Consider the following 19506-nt stretch of genomic DNA (forward strand, 5'->3'; position numbering starts at 1 on the left):
CATTTTATGCATAAATTACAGTGTTCAAATGCTTTTTATGGATAAACAACTGGTATGTCCCCATCTCTAGCACTGCCCACTTTTTTGGACCCTAGTAGAAATAGGTTTCTGAATTTAGGCAATCAGTAGGGGCAGTTTTCATTTAGACAGACCTAGGCAAACTAACTCCTTAGGATTGACACCTAGATCTTTTGACTATTAGCTTCACTGCAAAATGGGTTACTACAATTGCACATTTAAGCTGTTAAAAAACTTAAATTGACAAAACTTACTTTAGGTTATACGAGTCATATTCTATTGATGCCTTGGACACCGCTGGAGTCATGTAAAGGAAGCCAAGATGTTTATTTTCCCTTATTATTTTAATTATATGCAAAGGATCCTGAATATTAGCTTTAATGACATCTTCTACTGCATCAAAACTGCATGGAGGAGGAGATGAAAGCCATGTACGGGAACTTGTTCTTCCAACTGTTATACGTGGTTGCTTGGGAGGAGTAGGAGATATTGTTCTACTCTGGTCCAATTGTACCTATATAAAACAAAATATCAATTTGCACATAATTATACCATAGCAATAATGATGGACAAATCATATCACAGTAATACTGATGAACAAATTAAAAAGATAAGGCATTAACTAGTTGACTGCACTATAGCAAGTTTTGCAAGGTATTAGGTATGAACAAATACATTTTAAATATTTTAAAAACATAAATAAAAAGACAACAGTGCAGTAACTGCCTCCACGGTCATGTAAATTTCTAGAATTGAAGAAGAAATGGGTCTCATAGAAATACATTATTCATATAGAGCTACCCTCATAGGCCTCCAAGCCTATTTAACAGCATCAACAGATCCAAACGCACAAAAAGTATCCAGTTCCATCATTACACTTGGACAGGCATGCCAACGAGCAGAAGTAAAGAGTGAAAGTCCAACTGTATGCACAGGAAAGGAACAAACAGAATATACAAAACAGCAAAAGCGCAAGAACAAATGGCTAGAAATGTAAGAAGGGGTGACAAAATTTTCTTCAGGTATATTAGTGAAAGGAGAATGACTAAAAAGGGAATTGTGAGACTAAAAGATACTGCAAACCGCTATGTGGAAAATGATGAAGAAAAAACAGATTTGCTAAATAGATACTTTTGTTCTATTTTCACAGAAGAAAATCCTGGAGAAGGAACGCGATGGACTGGAAAAAGTACAAATGAGAATGAAGTGGACAGACCACCGTTCACCGAAGAGAGTGTGTATCAACAACTTGAAAAGCTAAAGGTGGACAAAGCAATGGGACCGGACGGGATCCACCCCAGGATATTGAGGGAGCTCAGAGAGGTTTTGGCGGGTCCTCTTAAAGATTTGTTTAATATATCCTTGCAGATGGGAGAGGTTCTGAGGGATTAGAGAACGGCGGATGTGGTCCCTCTTCACAAAAGTGGTGATAGGGAAGAAGCTGGAAACTACAGGCCGGTAAGCCTCACTTCGGTTATTGGAAAAGTAATGGAAGCGATGCTGAAGGAAGGGATAGTGAATTCCTGGAAGCCAATAAGTTGCAAGATCCGAGACAACATGGTTTTACCAAAAGGGAAATCGTGCCAAACGAATCTCATTGAGTTCTTTGATTGGGTGACAGGAGAATTGAATCAGGGACGAGCTATGGACGTAATCTACTTAGATTTCAGCAAAGCTTTTGACACAGTTCCCCACAGGAGGCTCTTAAATAAACTGGACAGGCTGAAGATAGGACCCGAAGTGGTGAACTGGATTAGGAACTGGTTGACGGACAGACGCCAGAGGGTGGCGGTGAATGGAATTCGCTCAGAGGAGGGAAAGGTGAGTAGTGGAGTGCCTCAGGGATCGGTGCTGGGGCCGATTCTGTTCAATATATTTGTGAGTGACATTGCCGAAGAGTTAGAAGGTAAAGTTTGCCTATTTGCGGATGATACTAAGATCTGTAACAATATGATACAGACGTTCAAATATTTGAAAGGTATTAATCCGCAAACGAACCTTTTCCGGAGATGCGAAGGCGGTAGAACAAGAGGACATGTCAGGCAGTATTTTTTCACAGAGAGAGTAGTGGATGCTTGGAATGCCCTCCCGCGGGAGGTGGTGGAAATGAAAACGGTAACGGAATTCAAACATGCGTGGGATAAGCATAAAGGAATCCTGTGCAGAAGGAGCTTAGTCGAGATCGGGTGGCAGAGCCGGTGGTGGGAGGCAGGATAGTGCTGGGCAGACTTATACGTTCTGTGCCAGAGCCGGTGGTGGGAGACGGGACTGGTGGTTGGGAGGCGGGGATAGTGCTGGGCAGACTTATGCGGTCTGTGCCAGAGCCGGTGGTGGGAGGCAGGGATAGTGCTGGGCAGACTTATACGGTCTGTGCCAGAGCTGGTGGCGGGAGGCGGGGCTGGTGGTTGGGAGACAGGGATAGTGCTGGGCAGACTTATACGGTCTGTGCCAGCCGGTGGTTGGGAAGCAGGGCTGGTGGTTGGGAGGCGGTGATAGTGCTGGGCAGACTTATACGGTCTGTGCCCTGAAGAGCACAGGTACAAATCAAAGTAGGGTATACACAAAAAGTAGCACATATGAGTTATCTTGTTAGGCAGACTGGATGGACCGTGCAGGTCTTTTTCTGCCATCATCTACTATATTACTATGTTATGTTAGTATGTTATGTTACTATGTAGGAGAAAAAAGCTCTTTAAAGAGTTGGATCAGCAAATAAGGAAAAACAAGTGGCAAAAGCACAAATACGGTGCTATTCTAATAGTGCTCAAAGTTAGGGACTACATTTAGGCATGACCATTTACACCAACGAAACCTTGGAGGATACTGGCGCGTAAGTATATGCATGTAATTTTTAATTAATACCAATTAGCACTGATAATTGTTAGCACCCAATTATTGGTGCTGATTGGCTCATGTCTAATTTACTATTCTTTTCAAAACGCTAGGACAAACTGGTCCTGCAACAATTGAATTCCTTTCTCAACAATATGAGCACTCTTCATCTGTTCCAAGCAGGCTTCTGCAGAGGACACAGCACTGAGATCCTCTTACTGAATCATCACAACTCTATCCACACCTCTTTAGATCAACATAACCCAGTCATCGTTGTCTCCTCAGTCAGCATTTGACTTAGTGGGTCATGCATTGCTTATTCATCGTCTTCACTTGATTGGTATTTCTGATGATGTCCTCTCTTGGTTTAGAAGCTACTTTTCTGATGTACCTTCCAGTTACTCCTACTCTGATATTCTCTCCATTTTTTTCAGTATCTGGGTGCCCCAGGGTTCTGTTCTTTCTGCCGCCCTTTTCAATATTTTTCTTTCTCCACTCCCAACAATTATTTAGGAACAGGGCTGCAGCCCTACTGCTACACAAATGATATTCAAATTCTCACCATGTTTCAGATCCCTTTGCTTCATCCTCTAGTAGTAATATGCAATTTATCCCTAAAATCAGGTGTGGTACCGGAAAATTGGAGGGTGGCCAATGTAACGCCGATTTTTAAAAAGGGTTCCAGAGGAGATCCAGGAAATTATAAGCCGGTGAGTCTGACGTCGGTGCCGGGAAAAATGGTGGAGGCTATTATTAAGAATAAAATTACAGAGCACATACAAAAGCATGGGCTACTGAGACAAAGTCAGCACGGATTTAGTGAAGGGAAGTCTTGCCTCACAAATCTACTGCATTTTTTCGAGGGGGTGAACAAGCATGTGGACAAAGGGGAGCCGGTGGATATTGTATATCTAGATTTTTAGAAGGCGTTTGACAAAGTGCCTCATGAAAGACTCCAAAGGAAACTGGAGAGTCATGGGATCGGAGGCAGTGTATTATTGTGGACTAAGAGCTGGTTGAAAGATAGGAAGCAGAGAGTAGGGTTGAATGGTCAGTATTCTCGATGGAGAAGGCTAGTTAGTGGGGTCCCTCAGGGGTCTGTGCTGGGACCGCTGCCTTTTAACATATTTATAAATGACCTTGAGATGGGAGTAACAAGTGAGGTAATTAAATTCGCAGACGACACAAAGTTATCCAGGGTCGTCTCGTCGCGGGAGGAGTGTGAAAGATTACAAGAGGACCTCGTGAGACTGGGGGATTGGGCGTCCAAATGGCAGATGAAGTTCAACGTTGACAAGTGCAAAGTGATGCATGTGGGAAGGAGGAACCCAAATTACGGCTATGTCATACAAGGTTCCGCTTTAGGAGTTACGGACCAAGAAAGGGATCTGAGAGTCATCGTGGATAGGACATTGAAATCTTCAGCTCAATGTGCTGCGGCGGCTAAGAAGGCGAAGAGAATGTTGAGTATTATTAGGAAAGGGATGGAAAACAAGCATGAGGATGTTATAATGCTGTTATATTGCTCCATGGTGCGGCCGCACCTGGAGTATTGTGTTCAGTTCTGGTCGCCTCATCTCAAAAAAGATATTAAGAAATTGGAGAAGGTGCAGAGAAGGGTGACAAAAATGATAAAAGGGATGGGACAACTACCTTATGAGGAGAGGTTAAGAAGGCTAGGACTCTTTAGCCTGGAGAAAAGGCGGCTGAGGGGTGATATGATAGAGGTGTACAAAATAATGAGTGGGGTAGAGCGGACAGATGTGAAGCATTTGTTTACGTTTTCTAACAATAATAGAACCAGGGGACACAAGATGAAATTAGAATGTGGTAGGTTTAAAACAAATCGGAGAAAGTTTTTCTTTACTCAGCGCGTGGTTAGACTCTGGAACTCATTGCCGGAGAAGGTAGTGACGGCAGCTGGCCTTGCTGAGTTTTAAGGGGATCTGGACAGATTTCTGAAGGAAAAGTCCATTGATCGTTATTAAATTTTGGGATTTTGCCAGGTTCTTGGAGCCTGGATTGGCCACTGTCGGAGACAGAGTGCTGGGCTTGATGGACCTTTGGTCTTTTCCCAGCGTGGCAGTGCTTATGTACTTATATACTCTACACTTAATACCTGTCTTAATCACATTTCTGACTGGCTTAAAACCAACCTTCTTTTCCTCAATGTAAGCAAATACAAACCATTGTCTTCCCCAACCCGCACAATCCCTTCCCTCCTTGTCCTTCCATTGACATACACCCACTTCCTTTTGTTTATTCCGTAAAGATACTAGTCATCTTTGACAGTAAACTTACAGTTTTTTTACTTTGTCTTTATTAACAGCAATACGATGCAATGCTATACACATCCATACAGTACCTTCTACTTCGCAACGTACACAGGTGTTCATTACACATGACAGCACTGTCCCCTTGTGTTTTAATATAGCATCGTCTCGAATCAAGTTTTCATTATATAACAATCCCCACACAACTCTCATAACATTTGTGAACTGATGTATCCCCACTTTAGCCCCGCACACTTATTCTCATTCTCTCAACTCCTCCATGCACACTCTCTCTCATACTCTCACTTAAACCCCCTCTCCCCTTCCCCTTGCTTCTACTGATTAGGGTCCTTGTTCTTTTTTATCTCCTCAAGGAGTTTGTGCCAGTAAGATGCATACTGCCTGTTGATTAGCTTCGGGGAGCGATTATAGCTTGAATACTCGTATTGGGCAATTTCTGTTATGCGTGCTACCCATATTGAGAATGGGACATCCTCCTCTGAAATCCAAAATTGTAGTATGGTCTTTTTAACTGCTAGCGTCGACATGTACAAAAATATCCTCTGTGGCTGCGTCAACCCCTGTATGGTCAAATCTGACTGGTCTCCCAATAACAATGCCGAGTATGACCACTCTACAGTCTTTTGCAGCACTTTGTTGAGAATCTCAAATACCCTGTTCCACAGTGTCAATCTTGGGCATTCTATAAATGAGTGCACAATAGTGCCCCTCCCCGAATGACATCTCTGACACTCATCTGAGTCCCACAATTTCATCTCTTTCCCTTTTACGCGTGTAATGTATGCTCTGTGGAGTAATTTATATTGAGATTCTTGCCAATCTGCTGATTTAACCATATCATAAAGTGTGGCATAGAGGAGATCAAATTGTGTTTGAGAGTAGTGTGTGCCCAGTTCTGTGTTCCATTTTGTGGCATTACCAGTCAGTCCTCTCTCCGGTGTGGTTTTTTTTACCACTCTATACCAGGTTGATAGCCTATTCCCCCCGGGTGGCATTTCCAACACCTTTTCATCCAGACCCCCATATTTCCATGTCTCCCCATATTGCACCCTTTTTTGTTGCCAATAATGTCTAATCTGCATGTAATTTAGCATTTGGTTATTGGGAATCTGCCATTTCTCCCGTGCTTGAGTGAACGACATGAAAGTATCTTCTCCCTCAAGAAGCATGTGGCCTATGGTGCTACATCCTTTGCCCATTGCTGAAAGACTGACGGTCCAATACCCACCGGAAAATCCACCAAACCCACCATTTTCATAAAAGGGGATGCATATGGGCTACGTGCCTGTTTGGTCCACCATCAACACCATGCTGTGCGTATTGGCCTAAGAAATGTGAATTGCCAATTTAGCTTGGTCCCTAAGCCAGGTACCGTGTGCAACAGATTTATAAATGTGTACGGGGAACACCACCCCTCCCACCAGTCTGACGGTGTAAACTTCGACTGACCTATTATCCCTTCATATATTATTTGCAGTAGTGCTGCTACATTATACAATCTTAGATCTGGCATGTTGAGTCCCCCTTGATCCTTACTGCGAATCAATGTGTTATAAGCTATGCAGGGTGTTTTTTGACGCCATATAAAAGAGCACAGAGTAGATTTAAATAACCGGTCATCCTTTCGTTTTATCCATATAGGCATTGTTTGTAATGGATAAAGTAATTTCGGGAGCAATATCATTTTGGCCAAAGCCACCCCACCCAAAAGAGATACAGGGAGATCCTTCCATCTTGAGCAAATTTGCTTAATTTTGTCTATTTGGTCTAGTATATTCCTTTTATACATCACCTCCTTGTTCGTGCTTAAATAAATCCCCAGATACCTCATTGGATGTGTGACCGGTGGTATGGGCAGTGTTGCAAATTCTGATCTATTTTTTTTGTCAGAAAGTGGCAGAAGCTCTGATTTTGTGCAGTTGACTTTTAAGCCAGATATAGCTCCAAATTCTGTAACTATGTGTAGTGCGTTTTCTATGTGTGCTAGTGCATTTGCCATATATAACAAAATATCATCCGCAAACAAATTGATGCGTATCTCTTTTCCTCCTATCTGTATTCCCCTGATCTAGTTACTATGACATATCTTAATCGCCAGCGGTTCTATGGCCAGTAGGAATAACAAGGGTGACATAGGACACCCCTGTCTGGTACTCCTCTGGAGAGCAAAGCTCTCTGTCAGATTGTTGTTCACTAAGAGACGTGCCTGAGGCTCCATGTACATTACCCGTATCCACTCTAAAAATCTGCCCTGCAATCCATACTGTTCCATGACCCAAAACAGGTATTTATAAAACAAAAAGTGAGGAGAATGGTTGAGGATACCAACACTTGTATATTTTATTTAAAAATGAAAAATAAAAATTACACAGTGTATTTTTCATTTTTAAATAAAATATACAAGTGTTGGTATCCTCAACCATTCTCCTCACTTTTTGTTTTATATTCCACGGTTTCGTGAGGGTTTCACCTCCTTTTTTGTTTTCGCCAAAACAGGTATTGCCAGGATATACTATCGAATGCCTTCTCCATGTCTAATCCTGCAATGGCTTCTCCCCCCCCCCCCCCCTCCCACTATAAGCATGAATTGCAGCCAAGGTTCGTGTGAGATTCATCGAGGCATACCTCCCCGGTATGAAGCCCACTTGATCCTCGTGGATCACACTCGGTAAAAAAGCATTCATTCTCTTAGCTAAGATGTTTGCTAATAACTTTACATCCTGGTTAAGTAAGGATATGGGTCGATACAACCCCACCTCTTCTGGGTCTTTCCCAGGTTTGGGTAACAATATGATATGCGCTAAATTTTGATGCAGCCCCCCCCCCCCCCCCCCCCCCCCCCGGGCCAAACTATTAAACATATTGGTTAGTGGAATGGCCACTATATCTGACAGTATTTTATAGTATTCTGGCCCGTACCCATCCGGGCCCGATGCTTTTGTCAATTTAAGAATCTTTATTCTTTGTCTCACTTCTTGCGCGTCAATAGGCTTGCTCATATTATTCACTTGATCCTGAGTAAATTTAGGGAGTTTCATATCTCCAAAAAAGGTATCCCTATGCTCCAAGTCTAGTTCCCTTTCTCCATATAGTGTTCGATAGTATTGAACAAACTGCTGTTGTATTTGCTGCTCCCGGCTGTATTTACGCCCCTCACTATTCGTGATAGATGTAATGACCTGCCTTTTTTAATATGGTCTCACCAGATTTGCCATTATCTTTCCAGCTTTGCTGCCCCACTTAAACAGTTTGAATCTTTGATAGTAAATGTCCCTTTCAGCTCTGCTTGTAAGCAGGTGATCGATTTGTGTTCGCAGCCTCCCTAGCCTTTCCTTTAATGACTTTTCTCTGTGTACCATATGCTGTCTTCTGAGGAGCTGATATTCCTGTGATAATTTAAGTAGATCAGCTTCTATTTTTTTCTTCCTTGTTGCTGTGTAGGCTAATATGTGCCCTCTCAACACTGCCTTGGACGCTTCCCACAAAGTGACTGCATCCACATCAGGTGTCTCATTATAGATCTGGTATTCTAGCCACTTTTCTCTTACATATGTACGAAAAACTGTGTCATTGTAAAGTGCTGGGGAGAACTTCCACAACCTCTCCGTTCCCTCAGCCGTGTACATTAGAGTTAGAGAGATTGCAGAGTGGTCTGATAGTATATTATCTAATATGAGCACCTCTTGTGCTGTTGAAAATAGGGAGTGCGATATAAGAAAGTAGTCCAGCCTGGAATATGTGTTATGTGGGTTAGAGTAGAAAGTGTAATCAGCATCATGGGGGTGTAGCAAACGCCACACATCCACTGTTCCCAGCCTCTGCTTTTTGGTTTGGCAGGTTTACAGTCAATGGTGGGATCTGCACACATATTAAAATCCCCTCCTATCACTAGTTGATACTCTGACTGTATGTTCAGCTTAGCTACTATATCTGTAAAAACTTTATGGCAGTATATATTGGGACCATACACATTGAAGAGACCCAGATTTCTACCCCACAACTCTCCCAGTACTATAATATATCTACCTTCTTTATCCGTTAGGGTTTTGTGTATGTGGAGAGGGATTTGCTTATGTATTAAAATAGCTACTCCTCTCTGCCTACTATTGAAGGCAAAACTCACTACTTCGCCTACCCAGTCCCTCTTCAGCTTTGCATGTTCTGCATTGCATAAATGGGTTTCTTGCAAATAAGCTATATCCACCCGCTGTTTTTTAAGCCATGATAATATTTTAGTTCTCTTAATCGGGGAAGGATGCCATCCACATTAATAGAGATAAGTTTCAAATTAACCATAACCTAGTGCACATGCTGGCGCGTACAAGTCATTCATATGTTGAGCTCCGTAGGCCTCCCAGCTGAGCCCACCGAGCTCTTGCTCACTCCACTCATTGCCCCATATCACAGTCGCATTCTCCCTGAGGCTCGCCAAAGTTTCTCCCCCCTTACATCCTTTGTCACACTCCCCCCTTCTGCTCCCTCCCGCTCTTTACACACCCACACACTCACTTCTTGCTTACCCACACACATTCCCATCCCTTCCCCTTTGCCCTCTCCCCCCTCCCCCCTGGTATACTCATTCCCCCTTGATATTCTCTGTTCTTCCATCCTCCACCACCCCCAACTCACACAGCAAAAATTGCCCACCCCACTCCCTCTCAGATTTGTAACCCCCCGTACCACCAGAATCTCCCCCCCCCCATGATTAATCCCACTTATCCAAGGAGTAGCAAAATAAACTCGTGAAAACCCCTCCCCCGCAACGGAGGAGGTTGCAGCCATGGCACCTGCACCACCGCCCACAGTGCCTGATGGCCCCACAGACTCCCCTACCAGCGGAGAAGAAGCTTTGCCCAAAACCGCTACTGGAGCCAGCTCCGCGACCGATCGCAAAATGTCGCGAGAATCGCCAGGCTCTGGGTGGGAAAGCACGCTCTCGGGGGGGGGGGGGGACACTGCTCCGTCGAGTCCTGCAAAATCAGCACAACCCACGCTGCAAAGGCCCGCCGCCGAACGCCGTTTCCCGCATCGGGAACAGTGTTTTACCGCCTCCACTGCCATTGCCCGTCCCCGAACAGGAACCCAGCAGGACTTACCCCGGACAGGGAAAGCGTGGGAACTGACAGCTGCTCAGACAAGCAGGCAACAGAAAACAGGACTCGAACAGCAGAAACACAAACCTGCTATCAGCAAAAACACACTTCCCTGTTTCTCTTTTAAATAAATTCTATGGTTCTCTCTCTCTCTTTTTTTTTTTTTTTTTTGTTTTTTTAGTGAGGAGGCAGAAACAAACAGGGAAGGAAAGGAACAGCAAAAGCCTGTTCAGAGAGAATTTGAGGTGCAGCAGGGACCCAGCAACTGCGTATGCTGCCAAAGGGGACACCACCAGTCTGCCACCCCCAGCTCAAACTGGCCACCGGCCCAGGAGCACCCTCAGAGGCCTGGAGAAAAAGCCGTCCACCACCTGCAGAGATAGAGACATACTAACTGAGGAAGGAGCTGGCCGTCTGGCATCACTACCTTTAGTTTGTTTATCTTTATCTCCACCTGCTGGTAGGCGGACTTAACCCACTAGTTCCTGGATTCATCTGCTGCAAGTGACAAGGAAATAAAGATATAACATATTAGCCCCATAATAACGCATACAAAAATATTCTCAGCAATTTCAAATAAAACATTTTGTTGTGTCAAAGTAAAAATTTAAACACATTAGCTCCATGCCTGCTCACAAAAATATGTCTTCAATAGTTTACGAAAAGATGTCATAGTAACATAGTAGATGATGGCAGAAAAAGACCTGCACGGTCCATCCAGTCTGCCCAAGAAGATAAATTCATATGTGCTACTTTTTTATTTGTACTGTCCTCTTCAGTGCACAGACCGTATAAGTCTGGCCAGCCCTATCCCCACCTCCCAACCACCAGCTCTGGCACAGACCCTATAAGTCTGCCCAGCACTATCCCTACCTCCCACCACCGGCTCTGGCACAGACCATATAAGTCTGCACAGCACTATCCCCGCCGCCCAACCACCAGCCCCAGCACAGACCGTATATGTCTGCCCAGCACTAGCCCCGCCTCCCAACCATCAGCTCTGCCACCCATATTACTGCACAATCTAATGACTCCAGGTAGTGCATTCCAAATCTGCAGACCAGCAAGTAAGAATACTGAATTCCAAATACAAACATATATTACAAAATGTAAATCTCCAGTTACATCACATAATTTGACCTCATGGCCCTCAACAGCCTGTACACAACAACAGAATTTTTCAAATACCAGGGAACAAAATCTACATATAATGCTTGATGAATGAAGCATGCAATTTTATATAGAACTCTAAACTGAATGGGTAACCAGTGCAAAGAACGAAGCACAGGTGTTACATGTTGAAAACGAGAAACACCACTCAGTAAGCAAGCCGCAGCATTCTGTATCATTTGCAGCGCTTGTATTCTAGATTTTGCAATACCTATATACACAGTATTGCAATAATCAATGAGAGAAACCACCATGTTCTGTATCACAGACCTAAAATCGTGCTATGATAACATAGGTTTCAACCTATTCAGATGATGAAACTGAAAAACGCAGTTTTAATAACTGACAACACTTGATTTTTCATAGATAACTGTGCGTCTGATATCACACCAAGTACCCTCATGTCGTCCTTAACTTCCAAAACCAAATCTCTCACACATACTGATTTACATTGCTTCAAAGATTCATCATCTCTAAAGAATATCAACTCAGTTTTTTCAAATTTAAAACAAGTTTGTATGATCTTATTCCTAAGTCCTCCTTTAAATATGTAATGGCCCAGCTAACTCCCTTGTATATTTATTGCTCTTAAAGTACTTGAAAATGTTTTTATTATTAGCTGTTGACTCTGGTAAGTCTCTCCTCAAATTATCTTTTGGCCTGCTTTTCTAACGTGTTGCATCTTATTTGTCAGTATTAATGCGCTTTCCTATTTCCTTATTTGGTCCCGTTGTCAGTTTTATGAAGGATGTCATTTAAACTTTAATGGCCTGCTTCACACAAATATTAGCCACCTTTGCAGACATTTGTTCTTTCTTCAACATGTTCTAATTTTTGAGCTACACTGATCTGAGCTTCCAAGATAGTTGCAAATCATAGAAAGACTGGGGGGGGGGGGGGGGGCGGTTTGAATAGTCACATACCTGTTTTTCTTTCAGTTCATCTGGGAGGGCAGGCAGACGGGTGTAGGATGAAATTGGTCCTACAGAATCAGGCCGTTGCCTTTTTTCTGCTGAGCTAGAACGTAAAAGTGCTCCTCGACTTATTAACTGTTCTCTGTTCTTCTGATATATATACTCAGGCTGATTGTGATCCTGATACGTCTTTAGCACAGGCTTTACAAAAAAGACAAAATATGATAGAGAGCCATTAAAATTTATAGAAAAAAATAACATAACATTATGAAATAGTCAATCTAGAATTAGGACATAGAAATATTATTTATGGCATAAAAATATTTAACTTAAAATCTGAATAAAAATAAAGACATCCTATGTGTAAAAATACATTCAACAACACAAGAATCTTTTGCAAAAAGATACATTTTCCAAGCTCTAGCAGTTAGCATTATTTTGAATCAACTTTCGAACTAGATTGATGGCAGTTTGCTTTCATGTAGACAGTCAAGGTTAATTCTCAGCAGTAGCAGCAATCACATGGGTTCTTTTACTAAGCTGTCGTAGTGCTAGCGTGTGCTTACCACAGCTTAAAATGGTTTACCACAGAATGAACTCAGACATCTTGTGGTAAGTTTCAAATCAGCTCACTCAAACTGTGCACAAAAAATATTTTTAATTTTTTGTTGGAGGGGGGCGTGTCTGAGGGAGGAGAGTAGGCATACCTGTGCTAATCAGTTAGTGCATCCATATTACCGTGAGCTAACTGGATAGTGCAGGATTATCAACTACAAAACACTGAATTCTTTGCAACAGCTGAAATTTGGCAACATTAGTGCATGGCCATTTATAAGAAAAATAGAAAAGTGGCCATTTTCTGGCTGCAGTACAAATGGTCTTAGTGCACAGGAAAACCTCTGTTTAAGAGTGAATTAATGTCACCTTTTACCACAGCTTAGTAAAAGAACCCCACAGTATTTTAAACACTAGCCATCGAGGCCATGTGGTGCTGTGAGCAAGAGAGGACATAGGTTGACCTTACTCCGGAGCCCCTGACAGCATCAATCAGCATTTTGCAACTTTTAATTGCCAATTTGCTCTGTTGTGGATCCTTACCAGCGGTACAATGCATGGACAAATTTCTGACACAATCTGGAGATGCGATGTCCACCAGGGTTGCGAGAAAAGAGCAATCAAAAGATAAATAGGCTGAGGAGAAAATGGCAGACTAGGCCTTCGAATAGGCTGAGGAGAAAATGGCAGACTAGGCCTCCGCAGCAGTTTCTCAATCTACAGCTACAGCTCTTACGGAGCTTACACGAGTAATGGACCAGACTTTGGGGCTGCAACTGGAAAAGCTGTCCAGCCTAGGGTTACCATACGTCCGGATTTACCCGGACATGTCCTCTTTTTGAGGACATGTCCGGGTGTCCGGACGGGTTTTGCCAGTCCACCCGTTTGTCCGGATTTCTAAGGGGAGCGGAGGTGACCCGGGGGAGGGGAGGTGATGGGGGCAGGGGAGGGGAATATATGACCCGGGGGGAGGGGAATATGTGACAGAGGGCATGGGCGGGGCAAGGGGCGGGGTGTGGGCAGGGCATGGGTGGGACAAAATATGGTAACCCTAGTCTAGCCAAATAACACATTTGGAAGCCCTACGTACCGAAACTAACAGGCACACATCTGATTTACAGCAACATGTGTCAGGCCTAGAAGATGGCACTCAGGGAACAAAATAGGAGTTGGTGGAGTTACTCAGTCTCATGAACGCCCATGGGGTGAAGCATGAGAATTTAGAAAATCACTCACACAGGGGCAATCTCTGCTTTCTGGACATCCCTGAGACAGTGTCAAACCAGCATCTCCTGAATGAAATTAAAAACTGTCTGGAAAAGGAACTTCAGCTGGGGGAGTGCTTAGGGCTTGGAACGTGCATACCACATCAGTAATTGGCTCTCTGGAGAGTTGAAACCTCGTATTGTGATTGTGAAGTTCCACAATTTCCTACACAAGGTAGAAACTTTGAAACAATATTGTACCAGATGATACTCTTCCACATATAATTGAACTCCAGTCAGCGTTTTTCAGGACTATTCCAGTGCACCCAAGATGGCCGCTGACTAGGAGAGTCACGGAGTTGATGCTCCAAAGACCCCAGCGAGAGACGGCCGGGATTGGGACCATCCTCCCATCCGCACTGTCCCGAGGGAAGAGGTCATAGTGCATTGTGCAATGCGGGCAATCTCTGGACGACCCGCAGGTTTCCTAGCCCGAACGGACCGGTGTTGAAGGCCGGCCGCGAACCCTCACCTGCCTCGTGGCCACAGCAGCTCCAGCCGGATCCAACGGCTACCAACGCCCAGGGGAGCAAGCTCACCTGAGTGGAGCGCCGCGCAAGACGGGCAATCTCCGGACACCCTGTGGGTTCCTAACGCGAACGGACCGGTGTTGAAGGCCGGCCGCGAACCCTCACCTGCCTCGTGGCCACAGCAGTCCCAACCGGACCCGACGGCTACCAACGCCCAAGGAGCAAGCTCACCTGAGTGGGGCGCCGTACAAGACGGACCATCTCCGGATACCTTGTGGGTTCCCAGGGTGAACAGACCGACCGCGACCCTCACCTACCTCGTGGTTGCGAAAGTCCCAGCTGAGCCGACGCTCGCCTACATCCCAGAGGAGCGAACTCACCTGAAGTGTTTGCCCCAACAACCAGAATTCGGGGCTAAACCGAACGCCGAGTCCCACGTGGAACCTAACCGACGGTGTAGGGTAAAGCGACGCCGGCAGACAAGCGGTAATCGGCATTCAGGGCTGACCCGGCCCAGGAGAAGGCACCATATAGCACCGCAACACCCCCGGAGCTGGAAGAGCAAGTGGGCATAGCTGGCGGCGGTGGCGCCCAGAGCGGAAGATCGCGAGGAAGAACGGAGGACATCGCTCCAGACCCAGAGTGGGTGAGGCAAGTGGGCGAACCAAGGTCGAGGAGCCCACCACCGATTGATCTGCCATCACCCACCCCGAGAACTGGCAAGGGCTCCCCACCCCGCCTGAGGTTGCGCTGCTCCCCACGACATCACCCGACTGGACGAAGACACCAGTTGATCGAGCGCCCGCCCGATGCATCGAGGAGAGGAACGGCTGGCAGCGCTGCAGACCCAGTGACTGGAGACGAGCAAGGAGAGCCAAGACAAGAGATAGATGAACAACAGCCCCACTCCGCTGACGACGCTGACAAGAACCTGCATCTCCCCTGCACAAAATTCAGAGCTTGCTGTTAACTAGAAACTAAGCCAGTCCACCCTGATGTTCTGCAGCAGTTGGAAGCAGCTGGATACAAATGAATGGTAAACAATTTTGGGAACACGCCACAGCGTAGAATAATACGAACATTTTAGAAGTTTTGGACAAGACAATTGTTCAGATAAGTGGATAAGTACTTATAGCTCTGATGATAGTGAAGTGTTCTGATGGAAAATATCTCATAGCAACTTTGCTGTATCTGTAGTACAATACTATTCTAATATTAGAATTGTAAAATTTATGGACTGCATAGAAAAATTTATGGACTGCAAAGACCCAACCCCCGGTGAATACCCAGCGGATTGAATTTGGAACAGCTTCGATTTATTAACCGAAAACACTATTTCTCAAGCAATCAATAGAAATCAAACAAAATAAAACATGGAAAAGAAAAAATCAAACAAAAGAAAACATGGAAAAGAAAATAAGATGATACCTTTTTTATTGGACATAACTTAATACATTGCTTGATTAGCTAATCAAGAAATGTATTAAGTTATGTCCAATAAAAAAGGTATCATCTTATTTTCTTTTCCATGTTTTATTTTGTTTGATTTCTATTGATAACCTTAAGAGTGGACTAACACGGCTACCACACTCCTCTACTCAAGCAATCAACAAATTTTCAAAAACCCACTCCAAATTGGACACCTGTCCCAGTTATCTAGTAAGGTCCTCCCCCAAACGCTTCATAACAGAACTCACGACATACCTGAAACTACATGCTACAACACGGACTCTTCCCCAAAGACAAAGGAAACATATTACTCACACCGATACCCAAAGACCTAAAGAAAAAATTAAACGACACGACCAACTATCGACCAGTGGCATCCATCCCCCTGATTGTCAAAACAATGGAAAGTATGGTAACACAACAACTTACCAACTACTTAGACAAATTCACGATATTACATGAATCACAGTCAGGATTCAGATCCAACCATAGTACGGAAACAGTGATAACCACCCTCATAACTAAATTCAAACAACTAATAGCAACAGGACACAGTGTGCTACTCCTCCAATTCGACATGTCCAGCGCATTTGACATGGTTAGCCACCAAATACTCTCGAACATCTTAGACTACTTTGGGATTGGAGGAAACGTACTAAAGTGGTTCCAAGGATTCCTAAAAGCTAGAACCTACCAAGTGATCTCAAAATCAAAAACGTCAGTACCATGGACACCAGAATGTGGTGTTCCACAAGGATCACCGTTGTCACCAACCTTATTCAACCTAATGATGACACCTCTAGCTAAATCGTTATCCAACCAAGGTCTCAATCCATACATTTATGCAGATGATGTCACGATATACATCCCGTTCAAGCATGACCTAACAGAAATTGCAAAAGAAATCCAACATAGCCTCCAAATAATGAATTCATGGACGGATGCATTTCAATTGAAACTAAACGCAGAAAAGACACGAGGCATATTTTCAAAGCACTTTGGGAGGCTAAGTTTCATAGGTTTCTATGGAACTTTGGGAGGCTAAGTGCTTTGAAAATGAGCCTGATAGTCTCATCTTATCTTCACAATACAACTCAAACAAAAACAATACTATATACACCCCAGACTACACTCTTACGGTCTCCAATAGCTTGAAAATTCTGGGAGTTACGATCGATCGAAATCTCACACTAGAAGACCATGCGAAAAATACAACAAAGAAAATGTTCTACGCCATGTGGAAACTTAAAAGAATCAAATCCTACTTCCCAAGAGACACATTCCGCAGCCTAGTACAGTCAATGGTGTTAAGCCACCTAGACTACTATAACGCAATATATGCGGGTTGTAAAGAACAAGTCATTAAGAAGCTTCAGACAGCCCAAAATACGGCAGCCAGACTCATATTCGGGAAAGCAAAATACGAAAGCGCCAAACCGCTAAGAGAGAAACTACACTGGCTTCCACTAAAGGAAAGAATTGCGTTCAAAATATGCACCATGGTCCACAAAATTATACATGGAGAAGCTCCGGCCTACATGACAGAAATCATAAACCTACCTGCTAGGAACGCTAAAAGATCAGCACGTACATTCCTCAACCTCCATTATCCCAAATGCAAAGGATTAAAATATAAGTCCATTTACGCAACCAGCTTCTCCTATATTTGCTCACAGCTATGGAACGCTCTCCCGAAGACCATAAAGACAACGTAAGATTTAACCATCTTTCGTAAACTACTGAAAACGGACTTATTCAAAAAAGCATACAACAAACAATCGTCCTAACTTCTAAACAACAACAAAGAAGAATAAGATTGAAACGACATAATCACTGCCCAACACTATTACTCTCACCATAATACCGTCAACTGAGCAACTACATAAAGCCGACACCTACACAATACCACAATGTATTCCTCTACCACATATATACGCACTTGATTGTAAAACCACGTGTTAACAAGTACGCAAGTACACAATGCATTCTTCCACCATGTATGTACGCACTTGATTGCAAAATCATGTGCATATCTGAAGTCCGGAAATGGCAATCGCCATAACGGCAAATGTAAGCCACATTGAGCCTGCAAATAGGTGGGAAAATGTGGGATACAAATGCTACAAATAATAATAATAATAATAAATTGTTTTAGTCGAATGCTGATAACTAGCTGCCACAGGGACCCAGCAGTAGACACCATGCAGTAGCTGCACCGCGTATATTGTACTTTATATCATATATACTGTTACTTTAGTAATTGCTGTAGTGTCTTAAATGCTGATAACTAGCTGCTACAGGGACCCAGCAGTAGACACTGTGCAGTGGGTGCACCGCGTATATTGTACTTTACATCCTATATACTCTTGCTTTAGAAATTGCTGTAGTGTCTTAAATGCTGATATGTACCCCAACAAAATACTCCTAATTATCTACTGTTTCATCCTACTCATACAAGCACATACAACCCACGATACATATAACAACCACCTCACAACTTTCGAACCACACACCATACACGCACAAATCATGCTCGCACAAAACAACAACAACAAAAAACACAACAAACCTAACACCTACAGACACCAACAAGGGTTATCAAAAAAAGAAAATACCAAATCCACATGTCAAGAAAATAGACAACTGATAAAAATCACCACAAACCCGAACCCAAGGGAGCAATACCAATTAATACAAATAGGCTACTCTAATGCTAGATCAATAATCAAAAAAACCATAACGATAACTGACTGGATAACAGAAGATCACCTTGACTTCCTTCTCATCAATGAAACCTGGATTCATGACTCTAAAGACCCAATAATCCTAGAGCTTTGCCCACCAGGATACAAAATCACCCATTGGACAAGGGAAGGTAAAAGAGGCGGAGGCATAGCTATAATTTATAAATCCCAATACACAGTCACAACAACAACTGAATCTATCCTTCCCCAACTCGAAATAGCCTCAATCAGAATCAACCACCCCAACCTGCAGGACCAACTAAACTGGGTTAGAAGGTAAAGTTTGCCTATTTGCGGATGATACTAAGATCTGTAACAGAGTGGACACCCCGGAGGGAGTGGAAAACATGAAAAAGGACCTACGGAAGCTAGAAGAATGGTCTAAGGTTTGGCAATTAAAATTCAATGTAAAGAAATGCAAAGTGATGCACTTAGGAAGTAGAAATCCACGGGAGACGTATGTGTTAGGCGGGGAGAGTCTGATAGGTACGGGCAGAGAGAGGGATCTTGGGGTGATAGTATCTGAGGATTTGAAGGCGACGAAACAGTGTGACAAGGCGGTGGCCGTAGCTAGAAGGTTGTTAGGCTGTATAGAGAGAGGTGTGACCAGCAGAAGAAAGGGGGTGTTGATGCCCCTGTATAAGTCGTTGGTGAGGCCCCACCTGGAGTATTGTGTTCAGTTTTGGAGGCCGCATCTTGTTA

General features: G+C 43.7%; 1 protein-coding gene across 1 annotated transcript in view; it reads right to left on the reverse strand.

Moving 5' to 3' along the window:
- DNAH6 (dynein axonemal heavy chain 6) overlaps positions 1-13375 on the reverse strand; it is a 2906060-nt gene extending 2892685 nt beyond the window's left edge. The window contains exons 1-3 of the mRNA XM_030192089.1: positions 13346-13375; positions 12331-12522; positions 273-532 (exon numbers count right to left, since the gene is read on the reverse strand). Coding sequence (XP_030047949.1) covers positions 273-532; positions 12331-12522; positions 13346-13375 — 482 coding nt within the window. The remainder of the gene's footprint in view (positions 1-272; positions 533-12330; positions 12523-13345) is intronic.
- Between the last annotated feature and the right edge of the window lie 6131 nt (positions 13376-19506).

The sequence above is a fragment of the Microcaecilia unicolor genome, chromosome 2, assembly GCF_901765095.1.
Source record: "Microcaecilia unicolor chromosome 2, aMicUni1.1, whole genome shotgun sequence".
In the NCBI taxonomy this organism is placed as follows: Eukaryota; Metazoa; Chordata; class Amphibia; order Gymnophiona; family Siphonopidae; genus Microcaecilia; species Microcaecilia unicolor.